An 18198-nucleotide genomic window follows, 5' to 3' on the forward strand; every position below is an offset into this window, starting at 1 on the left:
TTGATATCCTGTGGGACTATTCGTACCAGTCTTCGCAAAATCCTCTGTACTTCAACACGCGCAAGGCGCAACGCTACTCAAAAATAATTATAATTGCTATAGGAATTATCGCAAACTAAATCGCAAATAACACTAAATTTGGGATAATTCTCTAGCAGTTATAATGACTTTTTGCATTTGCTGTACACATAATAAATTGCGATGACTCGTACGGAATGACTCCCTTTTTCTTCGTAGTTTTGAATAACTCCAAAAATGAAATTTTGTAGCATTTTCTACCATTAGATCTGCCAACACTTTTAACAACAACTAAACGTCGTGCGTGGTAGACGACAGCAGACAGCGCTGTTTAAAGGTCGAATGTCGTCATCTGCAATTGGAGTAATTAAATCAAAAACAATTCTGTCATGTGACATGAGTCATTCCACCGCATATAAGTTGAGTGTGCAAATAGTTATACCCTACAGCAGTACTAACGAAAACAGACATTTATTGGAGAATAAAGTGACAGAGGTTTGCATATAAAATAGACTACAGTAAGTGTTTAATGTCACATACGTAAATTACTTTAAATAATTTCTTATCAACGTATATTTGGAATTTCTGACAACGAAAGAAATGAACAGAATTCAGATTTTTATATTAGCTTTACTTCCAGTAACAATCGTAGCAGTTAACTATGAAGATTGTGGTAAGTACCAATACCAGTGTGTTGTACCTGTGAATTACAAACTATTTCGGCTTAGGTTCCACTAATGGGGACAGAAAAATATGTTAAAAGTGTGGGATTAAGTGCCAAGAGTAGGCTCAGACACAAGGTGACCAGAACTTTTACTTTCAAAAACGGGACGCAGATGAATTGGCGACCGGGGGAGGGGGGCTTATATATATGATTTCCACATTGTATTTTGGGACTCAGCAGTGTTTTCAATTTACGAAATATACAAGTAAGAATGATAACATACCGTTTCTAACTTAAGTACAACCCAACAATACTTTTAACTACTTGAACACTCATAATTTCAACTCAATTTCCACTTGAACTACAGAACACTCAATTCCCATTTGAACATTCGGAAGTTCCAGACACAGCTGAACCTTCCCAATGAGTGCTGGTACGGAAGAGTGTAGAATTTGCATTAATCATTTATATTTTGAATAATAATTTCTTGACACCTGGATCAAATTTGCTTGAAAATGGGACATTTAGGCGTTCCGTTTGAGAATCAGATAAAAAACGGGACAACGGTGGAGAAAAGGGACTGTCCCGGCTAAAACGGGACGTCTGGTCACCTTGCTCAGATACAGTCTAACCCGAACATCTTGAATTTACTCTGCGGCACAAAGCCCAAAATATGTTAATTATAATATAAGATGTAATATTTTCCGATAAACTTGTTTTCGTGGGTTTTATATATTGCAGTTTTACTGTTGTGTACATTGCTTCCTGGTAAATTTCATACAGATTTATTGTTCGGATCCATACATATATTCAGCAGTGTTTTATATAGCTATACTGGTATATATACTTATTTTTCAGGAAATCGACTCATTGAATCTTAAACGATCATTCTTGGGGTGTGGATTTGCATTCTTCTGTGAAGATTCACTTTCTGACGGCTTAAGTGTACATACACGATAAGAACTATTGTGCAAAAGACACTAACCGAGTCAGAGCAGGAGTGCAGCAAGGTTTCACTCGAGCAGACGGTTCTACCAAATAGAAAATTTATAGGTAAAATACGATGTGAATCTGTTCTTACGTGTGATATGCGTATTTACATAAAAATACAATAATGAAAGTTAATCAACTAAACATTGATTCATCTGTAATGAAGTCTTTAATCACAATATACAAAGTAAAGTGAAGTGAATTATCTGAAGTCAGTGTGCTAACTCATGACAAGAAACCATAGAAGTGTCCGGGAGTTACGAGATCCACATATTTGTGAAATTTACGTTAGTGCTGTTATGTTACTTTGCAAAACTAATGTGCAAGATATAAAAATATTCGGAATATGAAGGGACCTATCGCATATCTTTCTATCGCGAAAGCCGGAGTTTTCCAAAATCCTCGTTTACGCGTATACCCACCATCGACGCGCCAGCTCTACAGACGCACTGCCGCGCCCCCCCCCCTGCTGCGCTCCTGCTCTGACTCTGTTAGATGGTATTCGTGCTTTTTAGTGGCCACCTAGCACAGGTTGGTTGTTTTTCCATAAGGCCTCTTGAAGTGGCTCTGCCCAGGGAATGCAAATATACACCTCCATTGAATGGTTATCATGAAGGAAAGGAGTATTTTATATGCGTTTTGTAACTTGGTCTTTGATGGGGAACTGCACCTCCAAACGCCTCTGACACATGGACAGGAACGGATTTTTAGTGTAATTTCGAAGCTTAATCCTCCATCGCAGTGGGAAAGTCATAGGAATCAATTAAATATTGATTTGCGTGATTGTAACGCAAACTTTGCGATCAATTAACGACGAACGACACTAAATGTAATTTTTCAAGTGACTAACATCGATATATTCAGTTTTTCACAAAGTAAATTTGGGAAGCAAGAAGAAAATTTTGTGATTGCAAAGTTTGGAAGACACGATATTTAATCGTCTCTATTGTTTTAGTGTAATGCGTAGTGTCTAGTTTGCAACACTTAACAGTTCCAAGGTACTGATTTTCCGCAGTAATATTATATTGATGAATGTGGATGTAGGAAAGAGCATAAGGAGTTTCAAAGACATGAAACAGGGGTAATTGTAGGTAAGGTATATGAAAGTAAGAACCGTTAAGTTGTAATACAACGTTGAAAACAGATTCGTTTAGGTCTTTGTCTGGGACACCCATCTGTGTCAGTTTAGCCATTTCTATTGTTTACACACTGATCTATTAAAATGTTATTACAAATTTGTTCTGGAGCTTCTCCGTGGCTAAGCGGTTAGCGTACGCGCCTTTCGCGTGGGAGGCCCGGGTTCGATTCCCGGCGGGAGCTCATGTGGTTCGGATTCCACGTTAATCACTAGGTCCACGTCTCAAATAGCCTCGCTGCTCAACGGAACGTTAAACTCAAAATCAACTCAACTCAGATTTGTTCTGTAAATTTTATAAATATGTGGACTCGTACAATAAATTTTCACCGTAAGTTTTGTTTGTTCCATTTATCCCGCTCCTAACTGCGGAACTGAAACCTTTATTTCTAGTAATAACTGAACCCCTAATCCCCCCCCCCCCACAAAACTATTAATACATTGCAAAGAAGAAGCGGTAAGTCCTGGGTTCGATTCCTTAGTTTGTCCGTAAATAGTCTCAGGGGGACGCATATCACAGACTTAAAAAAAAGTACTAATGTTGGGCAGAAAACAATAATACTTACTGCATTGCATTAAATACATGCAAAAGAAATAGTTAAAAATTAGAACTTCACTTTTACTAAGGTTAAGTGTAAGATTAAGATCATTTTCACTAAACACAACTCATATAAAACAACACTAACATAAAATTTTGAAGTATTAAAAGAAAAGCATTTTTTTTTTTCGAATCACATTAGATTTATTATCTTTTTTAGATGGTTGAGATATAAAGCAAATGGTTAAGATTACATTTTTATAATTAAGAGGCTCTATTTCGTAGCTTCTGAAACGGCTATAACGATACGAGAAATATTCAAAATATAACACGCGTGGCGAGAATATGTTAACCGTCACGCACAAAAATTATTTATCCCTGGAATGTCAGTCTTTTCGTGTTGTGTAGATAATTGAAAGACGATCGATCTCCAGAATAGACTCACATGTTAATATTCAGCAGTACGCAAAAGATGTTCCTTGGTTTTTCCCAATTTGTGCAGACACCATCTTTAAAACATCTTTGAGCTTCAAAGCTTGCTGGTGTTGTGACTCTGTTTACCGTGTCACTTTTACTAGTAGCTGAAGAAGGCGGAATAGTACAATAGCATCACTGGCATGTTGTTATCAGACGTATTGATAGTATTCCACTTCATACACACACACAAAAGTTTATTTCAATATATCAAATATATTTTTTGAGAATGTTATGTTCCTCTGGAAAGTTTATTTTTTGCGATAATATGGAAATTATACACCAACACTTAAACCTCACAGAGAGGTGAGGTTTATGCAGTGTGTGGGTGACGAACGATGATCACATCAGAGCAGGATTTGCTTCCTAACTTGGGCTCGCATTTGAAGCAGACAAAATTCTAAGAACTGGGGGCTCCATATGGGTAGAGATGAAGCGAAATAAAATAATTTTTTCATCAAACTTAAAAATAACTTACTGAATTTTTTATATAACTATTCCATCAAGTTATAAATTATTCCACGTGATAAATTATTACTGATTTTTCCAATACTGTAAGCTAATTGAAAAATTTTGTATAGTTATACTAATTATAGCGTTATTCACTCAGATCAGATATATATCCCAAATATGTCTATACTTAGTGTCGTAAGGTGAGACACTCAATGTTTAACTTAGTTAAGCAGCCAAGTAATTTAAGATGAGTAGTTGCTGAAAGTGCCTTGCGTATCATTTTGACGACTATGCTGTATTTAGAACGATAACAAAACTTTTATTTTATTTTATTTTATAGGTTCTCAGGCTGGCAAGTTGGTGAAAGTGGACATACCGGAGTGTGGATCAGGTCCAAGATGTGTGTTGAAGAAAAACACTAACGTTACCATTGAACTTGACTTTGTGGCACGTAAGTAAACTTCTATACTTTACAGATTTTTAATTTCGACTTAGCAGCATTGATGGGTATGACAGATGTCCTGTTTTTGTTTTGTTTAACGTCCGACGTTTATGTTCCGATGCTAAGGAAGACTGTGATTATAAAATGTATATTAATGGTGAAGGAAAAAAAGTGTGAATAAACGAAAAACCCTCTAACACAGTGTTTGTCTACCATAAAATCAACTTAGCGTGAGTGGGATCGAACAAGGGACCGCACACACCAGGGGGTGAGCACTTTACCACTGATCCAGTGTGGCCTCAAATGGCTTGATGAGCATAAGTTTCTTCTCTCCAAAAATGACATGCAGCCAATTTTGTGGGCACCACGTTCGAAAATACCGGTGTCTTAATAGAATTCCTGGGCTGCACATTGGCCCATTGGTAGAGTGCTTACCTCTAGTGCATGAAGACCCTGGTTCGATTCCCGGCCAAGTAAGTGTGTATGGGACAACATCCTGCCCAAATGTTTTCTCGGAGTATTTCGTTTCCTCCCATATTCTCATCCATCCAATTCTTCCATCATCATTCACTTGCTGAATCATCCGTCTTCTCCCTTAGCCTAACGGACAAAATCGTGGAACATTAAACTGGCATTTCCTTCTATTTTTAATAGAATTTTTGGAGAAATTAATTGGTTCACCACTCGGTCTGCATGACACATGCACCACCACAATAAAACCTAAATTGATAAATATTAGTGGAGAAATTAGTGCATTTTGAACTTGTATATTATTCATCATAGCTTGGAAAATAGTCAACATGTATTCATGAAACAAAACTGACCAAAGCAGTAAATATAACACATATGTAATGGTTTCGGTAATGTAACATTGCCTTCATCAGAAACATATTTGCTGATGAATGCGACGTTATATTGCCCAAACTGTTACACAACTGTTATTAATGTATTTCGTGTTTTGGTCAGTTTAGTTTCACTAATGCATTTTTAAGTACATATATGTACCATGGTCACATCTCCATGAGATGGAAGGTGTGTGCATCTCGTGCATGGGGAACGGCAGTAGTTTCAAAATGACACCTCGGCTCGAGACGCTCAAACCTATGAGTTGCGGAGTGTAATAGATTTCAATCGCTAATAGGACATAAGCCTCATGAAACCTATCGTGAGTTGTATTCAACGTACGATGACAAGTATGTGACATTCACAAACGTGTGTAACTGGTGTACAAAGTTTAAAACAGGTTACGTGTTCGATGATGTCTGTTCAGGACCACCACGCACTTCACACACAGTTGACTGCTGAAGGTGTGAATGAAGTGATTCAGTGGAATCGACAGGCCATAATCCGAACATTATGGATGAAGTGGGAATTTCATATGATAGTACATATAACATTATCCATTAAATGCTCAGATGTCAAAGAGTCTCAGCAAGAAGGGTCCCTAGACAACTCACACCACGGCATATGGAAAACGGAATAGCATTCTGTTTTGAACATTTACATTGTACGAGAGGGATTGAAACACGTTTCTCGACCATCGTGTTAGCGGTGATGAATCGTGAGCGTTTCAATGCACACCGGAGTACTTCATTACACATACTGTCCGAAGATTCAAGAAAACCTCGTCCACAGGAAAATTTTCCTCACCATTTTCGTGGACTACCAAGGTTTGATTCCTGCTGATTTTGTAGTAAGAGGACAAAACGTCGACGCTGCTGCGTATTATGCTTGGACCGTCTACGAGCTTTTTCTGTATCAAAAACATCCCACAGTCTCTGAGGATGATATCTTTCTGCATGACAATATACATGAACATGTTGCAATAGTTACAGAAGCTCCAGTCTTGGAATTGATTAATTCTGAGGCATCCAGCATCAGTTCAGACCTGGTGCCTCCAGACTTGATCTGTTCAGACCAGAAAACGAATACTTTGCCAGCCAACGCTCCCGCATCGAGCGTAAGGCTAATCACAGCCGTTCTTCTATAGCTTAACGCCTAGCAGAACGAATTCTGTAACACGAATATCATAAACTTCGTGTCACGTTGGGACAGATGTCTCAATTCCATTTGCTACTACTTAGAAAAGCAGAGGAATGTATATTTCCAAGTATATACTAGAGTTTTTGTGAATAATTTCTGTTTTGCTGTAGAAAATTTACACATTTTTTAAAATTTCCCTTGTACAGTACCTGTCCGATTTGTTTCAATTTATTATTTATTATTTTTAATCTTTCCCTACCTTATTTCTCATCTGTTTGTACTCCACTGTAATTTCCTATCATAGTATGTGGAAACTTGATAGGTGTACAGATCTATATCAGCAGAACCTAGACTTTTGTACCATTTTTCGGATAGTCTTTAGGTTAAGAGCATTCGTGATAATTCCATTATCATTTCAGACAGTGCTTCTTAGGAATCTTATCTCCATGCTTGAATTCTCTTGTTTTCGTAATTAGTCATGTTTCTGCACCATTAGGCTATTACACGTGTATTATTAGTAGTAAAATAATGTTCTTTAAGCACTTCCTAGGTATATGACACTCCCATTTTAAATGTTTTTACGTTTTCGTAAAATTATGATAGCTATACAATAATCCACATATCTTGGGTCTGTTATTATCAGATAGACATGGTTGGTTGGTTGATTGAAGCGTTTTGTTCAGCACCGAAGCTATATAAGACATCGACTTGCATCTTAATGTGGGTTTCGATTCACACGAGGTCCCATCAGGAATCTCAGATAGACATTTCTAGACATATCAGACGGTTTAAATCAATCCAGTTAAATTATACTAATGATAGCATAATAAATAATTAATGCATACCTTCATAGGCTCTTATTTCGTAATCTGTTAAAACTTTTGTATTCCCAACCTCATAGTTTTACTAGTTTTATTTAGCTGTCACTTCCATTTCCAGGCATTGTGGTGAGAATTTGTGCAGCGAAATGGAAACTGTCTACGAAAGTAAAGCGAAAGCTTCCTTAAATTTCAAAATTACCGGTATTACATCAACAAATTGCTTCTTGTCAATCGAACTACATTAGACTTAACAATTTTCTACTTTGATCAAATTGGGTACAACGAACCCGAACATGATATAAATATTAGCTTTTCCTTTAGTTCCTCAATTGGTTCCTATTTTAATAGTGTTTCGATCTTAGTTTACAACGTTTAGTACTTCAGATTATGTAAAAACATGTATATATAAATGCTACTCGTAAAAAGTTACAACTAAAGTAACAATAAAATAAATCAGTTAAAGAATTGTACTGCCCAAAATAATTATGTACGTGCGCTCAACTGTAATTCTACGAGGGCTAGTCAAGAAAGACTTGGACTGATTTTTTTTTTCTAGGCAATTTATTATTACTCAGCAACAGGCACATGATCCTTTTCAAAGTAGTCCCCGCCCATTTGAATGCACTTTTTCATTCGAGTCTTCCAGTCCTCAAACACGTGTCGCAGGCCATTCTTTGAGATGTCCTTCAAAACCGCCTCCGATGCCTTCAGAACCTCGGAATTATCGGAGAAGCGGCGTCCACGCAGTCTGGATTTTAGGGCAGGGAATAGAAAAAAGTCGCACGGTGCGGTAGGCGTCTCCACCATCCTCAAACCTTTGCAACAGCTCCCTGCAAGTCTCCACTCGAACGGCCTTCTGCTCTGGTGTCAGGAGTCGCGGAATCCATCGCGCACACACTCGGCGCATGTGGAGGTGGTCATGCAAAATTTTGAAGGCACTGCCATGAGATATGCGTAGTGCGGCTGCCAGATCGTCGATACTGATGCGGCGATCTTCTCTAACAATGACTGCTGCCGTGTTAATGTTCACCTCAGTAACAGCTGACGCTGATACACCTGGTCCACCAGCTTTCGTGATTGTCATTCGGCCCTCTTTAAACTCTTTGAACCACCAGAACACGGTACTTCGTGGCAGAGCGTCATCTTTGTAGGCTGCTCTCAACATTCCTAGAGTTTCTGTTGCACTTTTCCCCAGGCGATAGCAGAACCGTATAGCTGCAAATTGTTCATCTCGTAATGACTCCATTTCTTCTACAGGCGACTTCTAGAGGCGGCGCAGAACATCACCTGCAATAAAAAGTCGTGGTTACCAAACATGCAATGATTCCTTAACAACATTTTATATATATGCACAGCAAGACCCACCCTACTTGTATGCCAAACTATGAAGCTCCAGCGTTAACAGAACTGCCGGGAAAAAAATCAGTCCAAGTCTTTCTTGACTTGCCCTCGTATTTTAAGCCATTTTCCTACATCCCTTGTGCAGGTTCTGTTCTCAGCGTAACATGTAAAGTCATTGTCATATTATGTTATATTATTGTGTAGAATTTCCGCAGTAACTATTAAGATTTAATATTATTTCTTTTCTCTCAAGTAAAGCCAGCAACTAATGTAAGAGCTGTGGTGCATGGTGTATTGGGAGGTATACCAATTCCTTTCCGGTTGAAAAAAGCTGATGCCTGCAAGTTTGGCTCACTACATTGCCCTCTGAATAAAGGTGCAAGTTATGAATATAAAGCAGTATTGCCTGTTTTGAAGGAGTATCCATCGGTGAGTACTGTGAGAACATATATTAATTAATAAATTTTATATATATATAATATATATGTGTGTGTGTGTGTGTATATATGTATATGTATATAATTTAAGCTTTGTAAAGATACTTATGTTGCACAACAAAATCCATGTATTAGACCTAAAGTCATTACCAGTCATTTTGCTTTGTTGTAGCATTCCTAGTTTTGTAGTGTTAATATTTTTGATTAACCAGAGAAAGCCCATGCTAATTTTACCCTTAAAAGGCTCAAGGGGTGCCTCTTGAGACTCCCTGCTGCATATGCAAGCTACCTGAACCCACCGCAACCATTTGTATTTTCCGTCATTAATAGGAAAGGCTAGTTACTACTTTGCTATGAAATCACTTGTCAATGGTAATAAAAAATGAACAGTATCAAATAATTAGAAAAGTACATACTTCAGTAGGAGTCTCAGAGGCATCTCTTGGGCCTTTACGCTAGTATAAAATTAACCCTATTTTTTTCTGAGGTAAAGTAAAAAAAAAATGCTTAGGAAACGCAATCAGAGACTGTATTTCAGAGAGATAGAAGAATTATAGAGCGCAAGACACGGAACGAAATATCTATTAAGAATAATGGCATTAAAAGTTGACCAGGGTGCCTCCGAGGCAACCCTTGGGCTGTCTCGGGTTAATTGGGCCAACCACCCTTCTACATCTTTTGCTCTTTTAGTATCTTTTCATACGTTTATCATATTCTTTTTCACAAAAAGTGAAGTTTATATCGTACAGAAGAATCATTCATACGGTGATACAGCAGTTGAATTGAAATAGCTCTAAACAGCTCGATCCAAGTTGGCATATGTGTTCTGTCTTCATATATTCGATTATTCGATTGTATTTCTTGCATTTCAATTCAGTTAAACTTTTTTCCTAACTTTGAAATTGAAATTAATATGTGGTAATTCCCTATATTTCTTGTACAACATTTAAATGTAAGATTTCCTGTTATGAAATATTTAAAAATTAAGAACATTTCTTGTTCCCCACATTGATATCAGCCCTGTCAGACCAATTCCTTTCAAAATTCTTTCACATATTTCATTATTACTTGATTTAATGTAAAATGGCTGCACATTTCCCAGCTGTATTTGGAACAGTCTTACAGCCGTGTGCACCAACGAAGTTCAAACGCGTTCAACATTAAACTTTCAAGTTTAAACGTGGTTTCAGGACTTTCGTTGCACCATTGGAAGTCGAAGTTCAGTACATATAGTTTAAGTAAACTTCGGTCAATTTGTAAAATCGACTCTGATTGGTTGTCATCTTTTGTCTCTAATCTTCGTTTAACAAAGTAACAAATGAAGAAAGTATACCGCGTGCCGATCTTTTCGACTTTCGAGATTGTGTACATAGAGTTGTGAGTAGTCTAATTTCAGTGATCGCATTGTGAGGGGAAAAAATAATGAAACAACGAGCAAAAAGTGTTCCCGAACACGAGAAATGTATTGTAATTTTATTAGTGGAAAAATAGAAAGACATTAGTGAATGTAAACAGACTGACTTGTATCAACGAAGTTTAAACCCCCAAATTCGGTCGTTCAAGCTAAAACCAAGTTTATTCCACCATTTGACTGAGATAACCTTGAACGTTGTTGGTGCAATAGAAATATTCATCGAGCTTGGTTATGACCCTCGGTCAACAGTTGAACTTCGTTGGTGCACAGGGCGATTAATAAAATTATTGAAAAGTTAGTTTTAGTTCAAATTTTGCGTAACTAAAATATTTGTGGAAATCATCCGAGGTACTGATGAAACCATATTTACCTTGAAACGTCGAAACTATTCTTGTTGCTTTGTTCTACGAGTTATCCAAAAAGGAAGGTAGCAATTGCTTTCTTTGAGGTTATATTCTTCATCGTATTAGAATTTTTCGCCAGGCCGTAGCAGTCACCACTACTTTGTCACATACCCGTTAGAGGCGCCTATGTTGCGTCAGACTCTCCCGCTAACTTATCAGTTGGAAGATTGGAGTTTAGCGTCCTTACCAACACCGAGGCTATGAGACGTGGACTTACAGTTTAAGGTGGAATCCGAACCACCGTAGTGTGTTCAGGTTTCAAGATCCTCGCACAGGATCTCATGCACCAAAGGCGCGCGTGCTAGCCATTAGACCATCGAGAAAGGGTCATCAGTTGGAAGATGGCTGCGCTCTCTAATACATGACCAAATGTAGAAGTGCGTAATCTGATCACATTTTTGTGTCGAAAGGATACATCACTTGCGGAAATTCATCGCCAACTTATTGAGGTTTATAATGTCAGTGTAAAGGACATGTTTGGGGCAACGCATCTCTTCTCGTACGAAAGAATAGCTTGTGGAGAAGAAAAAGTTTTCGCCCATCTACCAAGAGATGAAGTGGATGCCACCAGATGATTTCTATGTGAAAGTAATTTGTTTCAAAGGAGAGAATATTAAATATGAACATCCTCAACATAGGAGTATGTTTTCTTCCTCTGATTTGTCAGGAGAAAGAACGTAAGATTAGGACAATAAAAAAATGTAGTACGTAGGTACCCTCTCTTTCTGAACGTTGTATAATATCCAGTAAAAATTCATACCTTTCTCTTGCATGCTATTTTGTAAATAAATTCAGAACGAGTTGTCCGATTCGGTCACATTTCTCTTTTATGCAGAGTACATAATTTTTTTGTAAGCAGTACCGAAGACTACCGAAATTAGTCAGTTCAAAGGTTAACACAATTGTATGGGGAAAAATATTTTTTTTCTGCTAATTGTGCCTATATCTAATAAGGTTCCCATTATCTGTGATTTTAGTTTTAGATTGGATACAATTAATATTGAAATTTCCATGGTTCCGTTGTCATATTCAAAAAAGGGTTGTCTACATAACGCCAACGATATGTGAATTTTATAAAGATGCGGCTTTTAAGAGTTCAAGGTGACGTAGTACTTTCTTCGTTTGTTTGTGGAAACAAAAAAGGTTAAGATTCCTCATAGCTAGGTCATCACATTTTTTATATTAAAAACTGTTATCAGCTTTTTTAAAAATTTAGTTACTTTTAAAAGTGAATAGCACGTTAGCTTTACTTTATTTTTGAAACTAATTGAATTATGTAATCCTCATTACTCCTTAAATATAGGTATTATTTGTCTAAAAAATTTTTGTTGGATTTCCACGTCATGGTACTGCACACGCTGAGGAAAAGAGAAAGTTGTTAGTCCTCTCGTAATCTGCTGATTGTGGACGCTTCAGTTAAACGCAGGAAAGCAGGCGAATCTTGGAAACTCCAAACAGCATTATAATAGCTGTATGATTTCAAATTTGAACTGAAAACAAATGCTAATGAAACCAGAAGACTAAGTACGGGACGTCCACAAGCCATAGACAATGGTGCACTCAAGGCGGCTGTTGAGGCCAATGTAATTTTGATTGATTAAAAGTAAGCATTAACCTTGTATACGAAAGATTTATTTTTGTTATCATTGTGACCCTCTCTGGGACCTTCTAAAGTAACTCCTCTATTGCTGGTGCTTCTTTTCTTAATTATTCATCCATGTGAAGGATAACTCTTGAAATATCAGAACCCAAAATCTGCCGAAAACCTACAATATTTTTTTGTGTAACGTGTATCTACACTTGTGTGCATCTATTCTTAAAAATTTAATTTTAGCCACTAATATGGTATAGAAAATCTGTTTACAGAAGTATGCTGATAATTGAGAAACTCTTTACATATGCTTGAACACATCTGTTCTTCCAACACTACGCCGCAAAATGAGTTCTATGTACTAGGAAAAAAATTCATCTAGCGTCACTCAGCTTGTTGAAAAAACGTAACATCTCTATTAAATTTTGTTGTTATTATCCTCAGGTAATTTTGGAAATTAAAGTAGTTTTTCGGTAGATTCTGATTTTTGATGTTCCAAAAATCTCCTCCACATGGATGAATAATTAAGAAAAGAAGTAGCAGCAAGAGAGTAGTTACTTTGATAGACCTCAGGGAGAATCGAAATTATATAACAAGGTTAATGCTTATTTTTAATCTATAAGTATGTATCCTATACATCCATTAGCTAAACATTTTGATTGGTTGGAATTTAGCTCCCTTTGCAGCACCGAGGCTATGTGAGACATAGATCTATAGTTTAAGATGGAATCCGAACCAACGTAATGCGTTCAAATTTTCAATGCTCTCCCATTGAACCCAGGATCCCGTGTATCAAAGGTATACGCAATAGCCACTACACCAATGGGGAGGGCGAGGCCGATAATGGCCAGATATCTGAATCATTGAGAGAAGCTTCAATTTCAGTGCACTGATAATTTTCCAACGCTTGCGTAAGAAAACTGTCACTGTTGACTGCAGCTCTAAAAACTACACGAGCCGGAGATTATTTGTAGTCTCTTCAGGGAAAGGGTCAGTTTTTGGATAAAGTGCTAACGTGCGGTGTGAAGGCGTTTTACGGTACTCCATGGCGCGTTCATCAATGGTTGGCACCATATGAACTTACTCCCGAACAACCAAAGCCATCACTGCATCAGCAGAAGGTTGTGCTCCATGTTTAGTGGGCTGTTCCGGATATTGTGCATTTCGCTAACTGTTGCCAACTGACCAGACGATCAACTCAACTATGTACCATCCGTTGAAATGTGTGCATGAAAAATTGAAAACTGTTCAGCCAGTGCTTGTGAATCGCAGAGGTATTATTCTGTTTCAGAACAATGCACAGCTAGATGCTTAAAATTACCCATGACACCATTATTCAGCTCAATTGGGAAACACTAAGCCTCTGCCTATATTCCGAATATTGCACCATTATAGTACGTCATAGGGTCATACACACTAGAGAACCATCTACGGGAACGATGGTTTTGAACCCTCGAAGAGGAGATCCACGCACTGGTTTACTTCTTTGACTCAATTCTTCTGATTTCTATCATCATGGTGTCCATAATCTACGTGAGTGTTGGAAGTAGAATATTGCTTGTAATGGGGACTATTTCTGATTCTGAGGAGTGTGATGTATTATCAGGGCTCTCAGCTGTCCTGTTTTCCTATATTTTGGAAATTTATGTTTTTGTCCTATATTTCCTATATTTTTCAGTGATTGAATTATTAAAAGTGCATGCCAAGGGCAGTTCTAGTGATGATTTAAATTTCTACATATTAGCAATATGCTTAAATGTGTTAGCATTATTTTTCTGAGGGACAGTAATTAATCCTCACTATTACCTTTTTTAAATTTGTTTTTTCCTATCCTTCCATGGCCACTTTTTTTCCATCTTTGTTTCCTATGTGCCCATTCTTCTCCAGTAAAGCTTAGCTGAGGAACCTTGCATGCTCCAGGTTCTTGAACGCAACTGTGTTAGCATTTTCTTTCAGCAGTGTGTGCAGCAGTATTGGCTAGGCATTGAGGTGTGTGGGTATTCACCAACATATCCCAACGCCTTCCAATATTGCTGTACATAATATGTGTCCTGAAAAACCTGGAAATAAAAGTGTCTTGGAAACGCTTTGGAAAAGTTATGAAAAGCAGACAAATGGTGAAAATCCTGGAAATGTCCTGGAAATTATGAACTGGAAGTTTAATTAGATTCAAATATTTTATTACCAGAAAAATAAGTTATCAATCTTCTTTTTCCATTAGAAAGATTTGAAGTAATTAAAAATAATGCCAAAATAAAGTTCATCTGTAAATAAAAGAACTAGAAGGATAGTAGGAAGGTAGCGAAATAGTTAATATTTTTGCATGCATTAATTAAATTTACGTACTCAAAATTATGTATGAATAACGGCATGTTAAAAGTGTTAAATGTCATGGTAATCCTATAAATAAGAGTTAACTATTTCTTTTTCTTCTGAGATAGTGCGAATATGTTCTGAATTCTAAAGATATTGAAGCTGCATTTTTAATTTTTTTTATTACTATTTTGAATAACAAATAGTTGTCCATTGGAGTGAAGGGTGGCCTTTTCTTACAATACATTTATATTTTTTTTCTGTTCTTCAGAGCATAATATTCCATTGTGTAAACCAAACTGTCCTGTATTTTTTCAATGTCCTGCTGGGAAGCCTGTGTATTATTAATAATGATCTGTATTTTTTTATATAGGTAACTGTGGATGTCAAATGGGAGTTGAAGAACGAAATGGATGAAGATATAGTTTGTGCTTTGATACCTGCTAAAATAGTTGGTAAAGGAAAATCTCGTAGAGGTCGTTAAACATCTTAGAGAGGATTTCTCGAGGCAGGAAACCTAATTGTTAATTTTTATACTAAATATTCTATGAATTAGTTGGGAGGGGAAACATATTGGTTATAAGGGAAAAAAAATATATCTGCTCAGTTCCTACGCGGAACACACTAGCATTATTACCCAAAGGCCATAGACATGATTTAAGTGGCTACTTGTTTCATGCCTCTAAAAATGTTTTATGTTAGTCGGTGGTGTAGTTGTTTTTTAACTGGTGCATAGTGATACTGTTTTGAACTTTTTTTTTTTAGCTACATAGTATATTTATACATACACTAATAATTTTTATCCTTTTTTCCTGGTATACAAAGATAGTCTATTCCAATTACTTATCAAAGATAATTCAAGCATATTGTGTTGCATATTTTGAATATGTGCTGAGTTATAATGTGCCAAAATAAAAATAAAAGGTATGGATAATGTGTGTTCAAATAAGATTTATGATGATGTAATTGGCAATATATTAATAGCTTCAACATAAATTTAAATCTTTGCGAGACTTACAAACATCGGATTTCTATACTGTAATGAATTGTTTCTCCATCACAGGACGAATGAGCATATAAGTTGATCGAGCGTTTTTCTGTGTAGAACATTTCATTGGTAAAATGCATAAAATGAATTATTTCTCGCCGTCCTGTTACTCATGTACTATAGTTTATGTGGCGCCTCTGTCCCTTGCAGTAGTGTCACAAGTAAGAGTATGTCAAAAGATGATTATTGACAGATAGCACTATATGAACAAGCAGTAGAACACACAACTGATAAATTTCGTGTAATAACTTCTGTAACTGTAATCATAAAATTTGGAAAGTATATGGAACCCAAACCAATACCTTGGACTTGTACAATAGTTTCGTGTGAATGACTCTTTATTTGGAATTGTAGAATAAACTTTTTTTTTTTAAAAAAAACTATTGATGAAACAAGTTGCTTCCTGAAAGTATTACTGAACCCACAAACACACTACTGTGATGTTAAGACATATCCATAGCATATTGTGATCTTCCAAAGTCTAAATGTTGTACCTGTATACTTTCACCCTTGTATGTAGACTATAAAATGCATTTCTGTACAGACGTTCGGAATTTCGAACATTGTTTACAAGTTTACCATTTATGATTTTCAGAAGAAATTCTTACAGAAGTAAGTGATGCTACTTAATAAATTGTATCAGACTTTAGATCTTCAGTTGTATATATACTATATCAATACTAGATGCATAGTATCTTTTTTTTAAATCTTTTTCTGTTTTGTATTATTTGATATTTTGGAGGAAAAAATATGGTAGTTCCTAATTATTTTATACAAAATGTAAGACATACTGTTGTATGACTATTTTAATAAAGTATGTTAAGATCATAATAGTTCGTCTCTTTATGTTTCAGCCTCGGAATAAAGCAAAATTTCTTGACCATTTATCCGTATGATGTGTTGCAGTATGTGTGTCAGTGTTAGAGGAATCTTTGGTGTATATATTCTTCTCGAAATGGTATTTTATCACATGGATTACACAATGGCGAGGTCTCCGGTCACCGGAAAATGCGGCAATGACAACACAATATAATAAAAACATTGCGTTTTAAAGGTTTTTAGAGCAGCACTGACAAATCAGACTGTACGAATATTTATGCGGAATTAGCCAAGAGACTGGAAGAAAATGCTTCGAAACACGCAAGGGACTCGTTTAAATTCAGGCATTGAAAAGATGAAAAGCAGAATCCATTACAACGCTTCGTATACATTTGTCATTCTTTTAAGTTTCCTACTGCTGCTCAGCGGTCCACCGTTGATCCCCATAGAACAAAAACGTTAATAGATAGTGACAAGCGGTTTCTAGCAATTGATTTAACGCCCCAAGAGAACTTACCATCATTACCCACAACACTGTATCAAATACGTAAGTGGTTAGAATTTACAAGTTTCAGTTTCAATATTTATTTCCAAAGAGGAAAAATAGTAAGAAATCTAAAAGCAGCTTTTTGACTGATTTGGTGTCCCACCCAAAATGAGTTTTGTGTCGAGTTCTATCTATCTGTTGAAACTAAATATTTTTCAGTTGCAACACGGCTCGTATAATAGATGATACAACAGGCAGGTGTTTGATATGGATTCACTATCCCAAGAATATGTTTTACTTCTGATTTTATTCCTTTACTGCATTAATCATCATCAATACATCAATAATACTTCCGGTTTTAATGTTAATTTCCATAGAGCAGAAACAATAAGAGAGATGGCTTTTTGATGTAGAATCAGCCCCCGAGGAAGTTTCTATCGTTGATCTTATTTCTCTATTACAAACTGCAGTTGTAAATTATATTACTTCAAGTTTGAATATTGAATTCCCGTAATTTGGAAGGCTACCATAGTTTCATACCATGAAACGGAATCCGTTTATTAATATATTGTGTATATCAGCCATTTTCTCCTGGCGGATGTATGACAGTAGGAGCACGCGATTAGGTATGAGAAGCTACAGATAGAAATAAGTATAGCAAAGGAGGGGTGGAGACGAGGTAGGAGAATGGAATGAACAAATGTAGGAGGAATAAAAAATTACAAATTGAATCTTTCAGTTTAATGTCCCACGATTATGCCTGTTAAGTTAAGGGAAACTGATTAACCCTTTGGGGATCTTATCGTACATTTTGTACGATACGCAT

General features: G+C 36.5%; 1 protein-coding gene across 1 annotated transcript; it reads left to right on the plus strand.

Moving 5' to 3' along the window:
* The first annotated feature begins 324 nt into the window (after window positions 1-324).
* Window positions 325-16897, plus strand: LOC145694918 (NPC intracellular cholesterol transporter 2 homolog a-like). Its single transcript, XM_081771686.1, has 4 exons — window positions 325-691; window positions 4613-4723; window positions 9113-9288; window positions 15392-16897. The coding sequence occupies exons 1-4, from the start codon at window positions 619-621 to the stop codon at window positions 15500-15502; spliced, it is 471 nt and encodes a 156-aa protein (XP_081627812.1). The 5' UTR covers window positions 325-618; the 3' UTR covers window positions 15503-16897.
* Window positions 16898-18198: the final 1301 nt, after the last annotated feature.

Source organism: Thermobia domestica, chromosome 9 (genome assembly GCF_964235325.1).
Source record: "Thermobia domestica chromosome 9, izTheDome1.hap1.1, whole genome shotgun sequence".
In the NCBI taxonomy this organism is placed as follows: Eukaryota; Metazoa; Arthropoda; class Insecta; order Zygentoma; family Lepismatidae; genus Thermobia; species Thermobia domestica.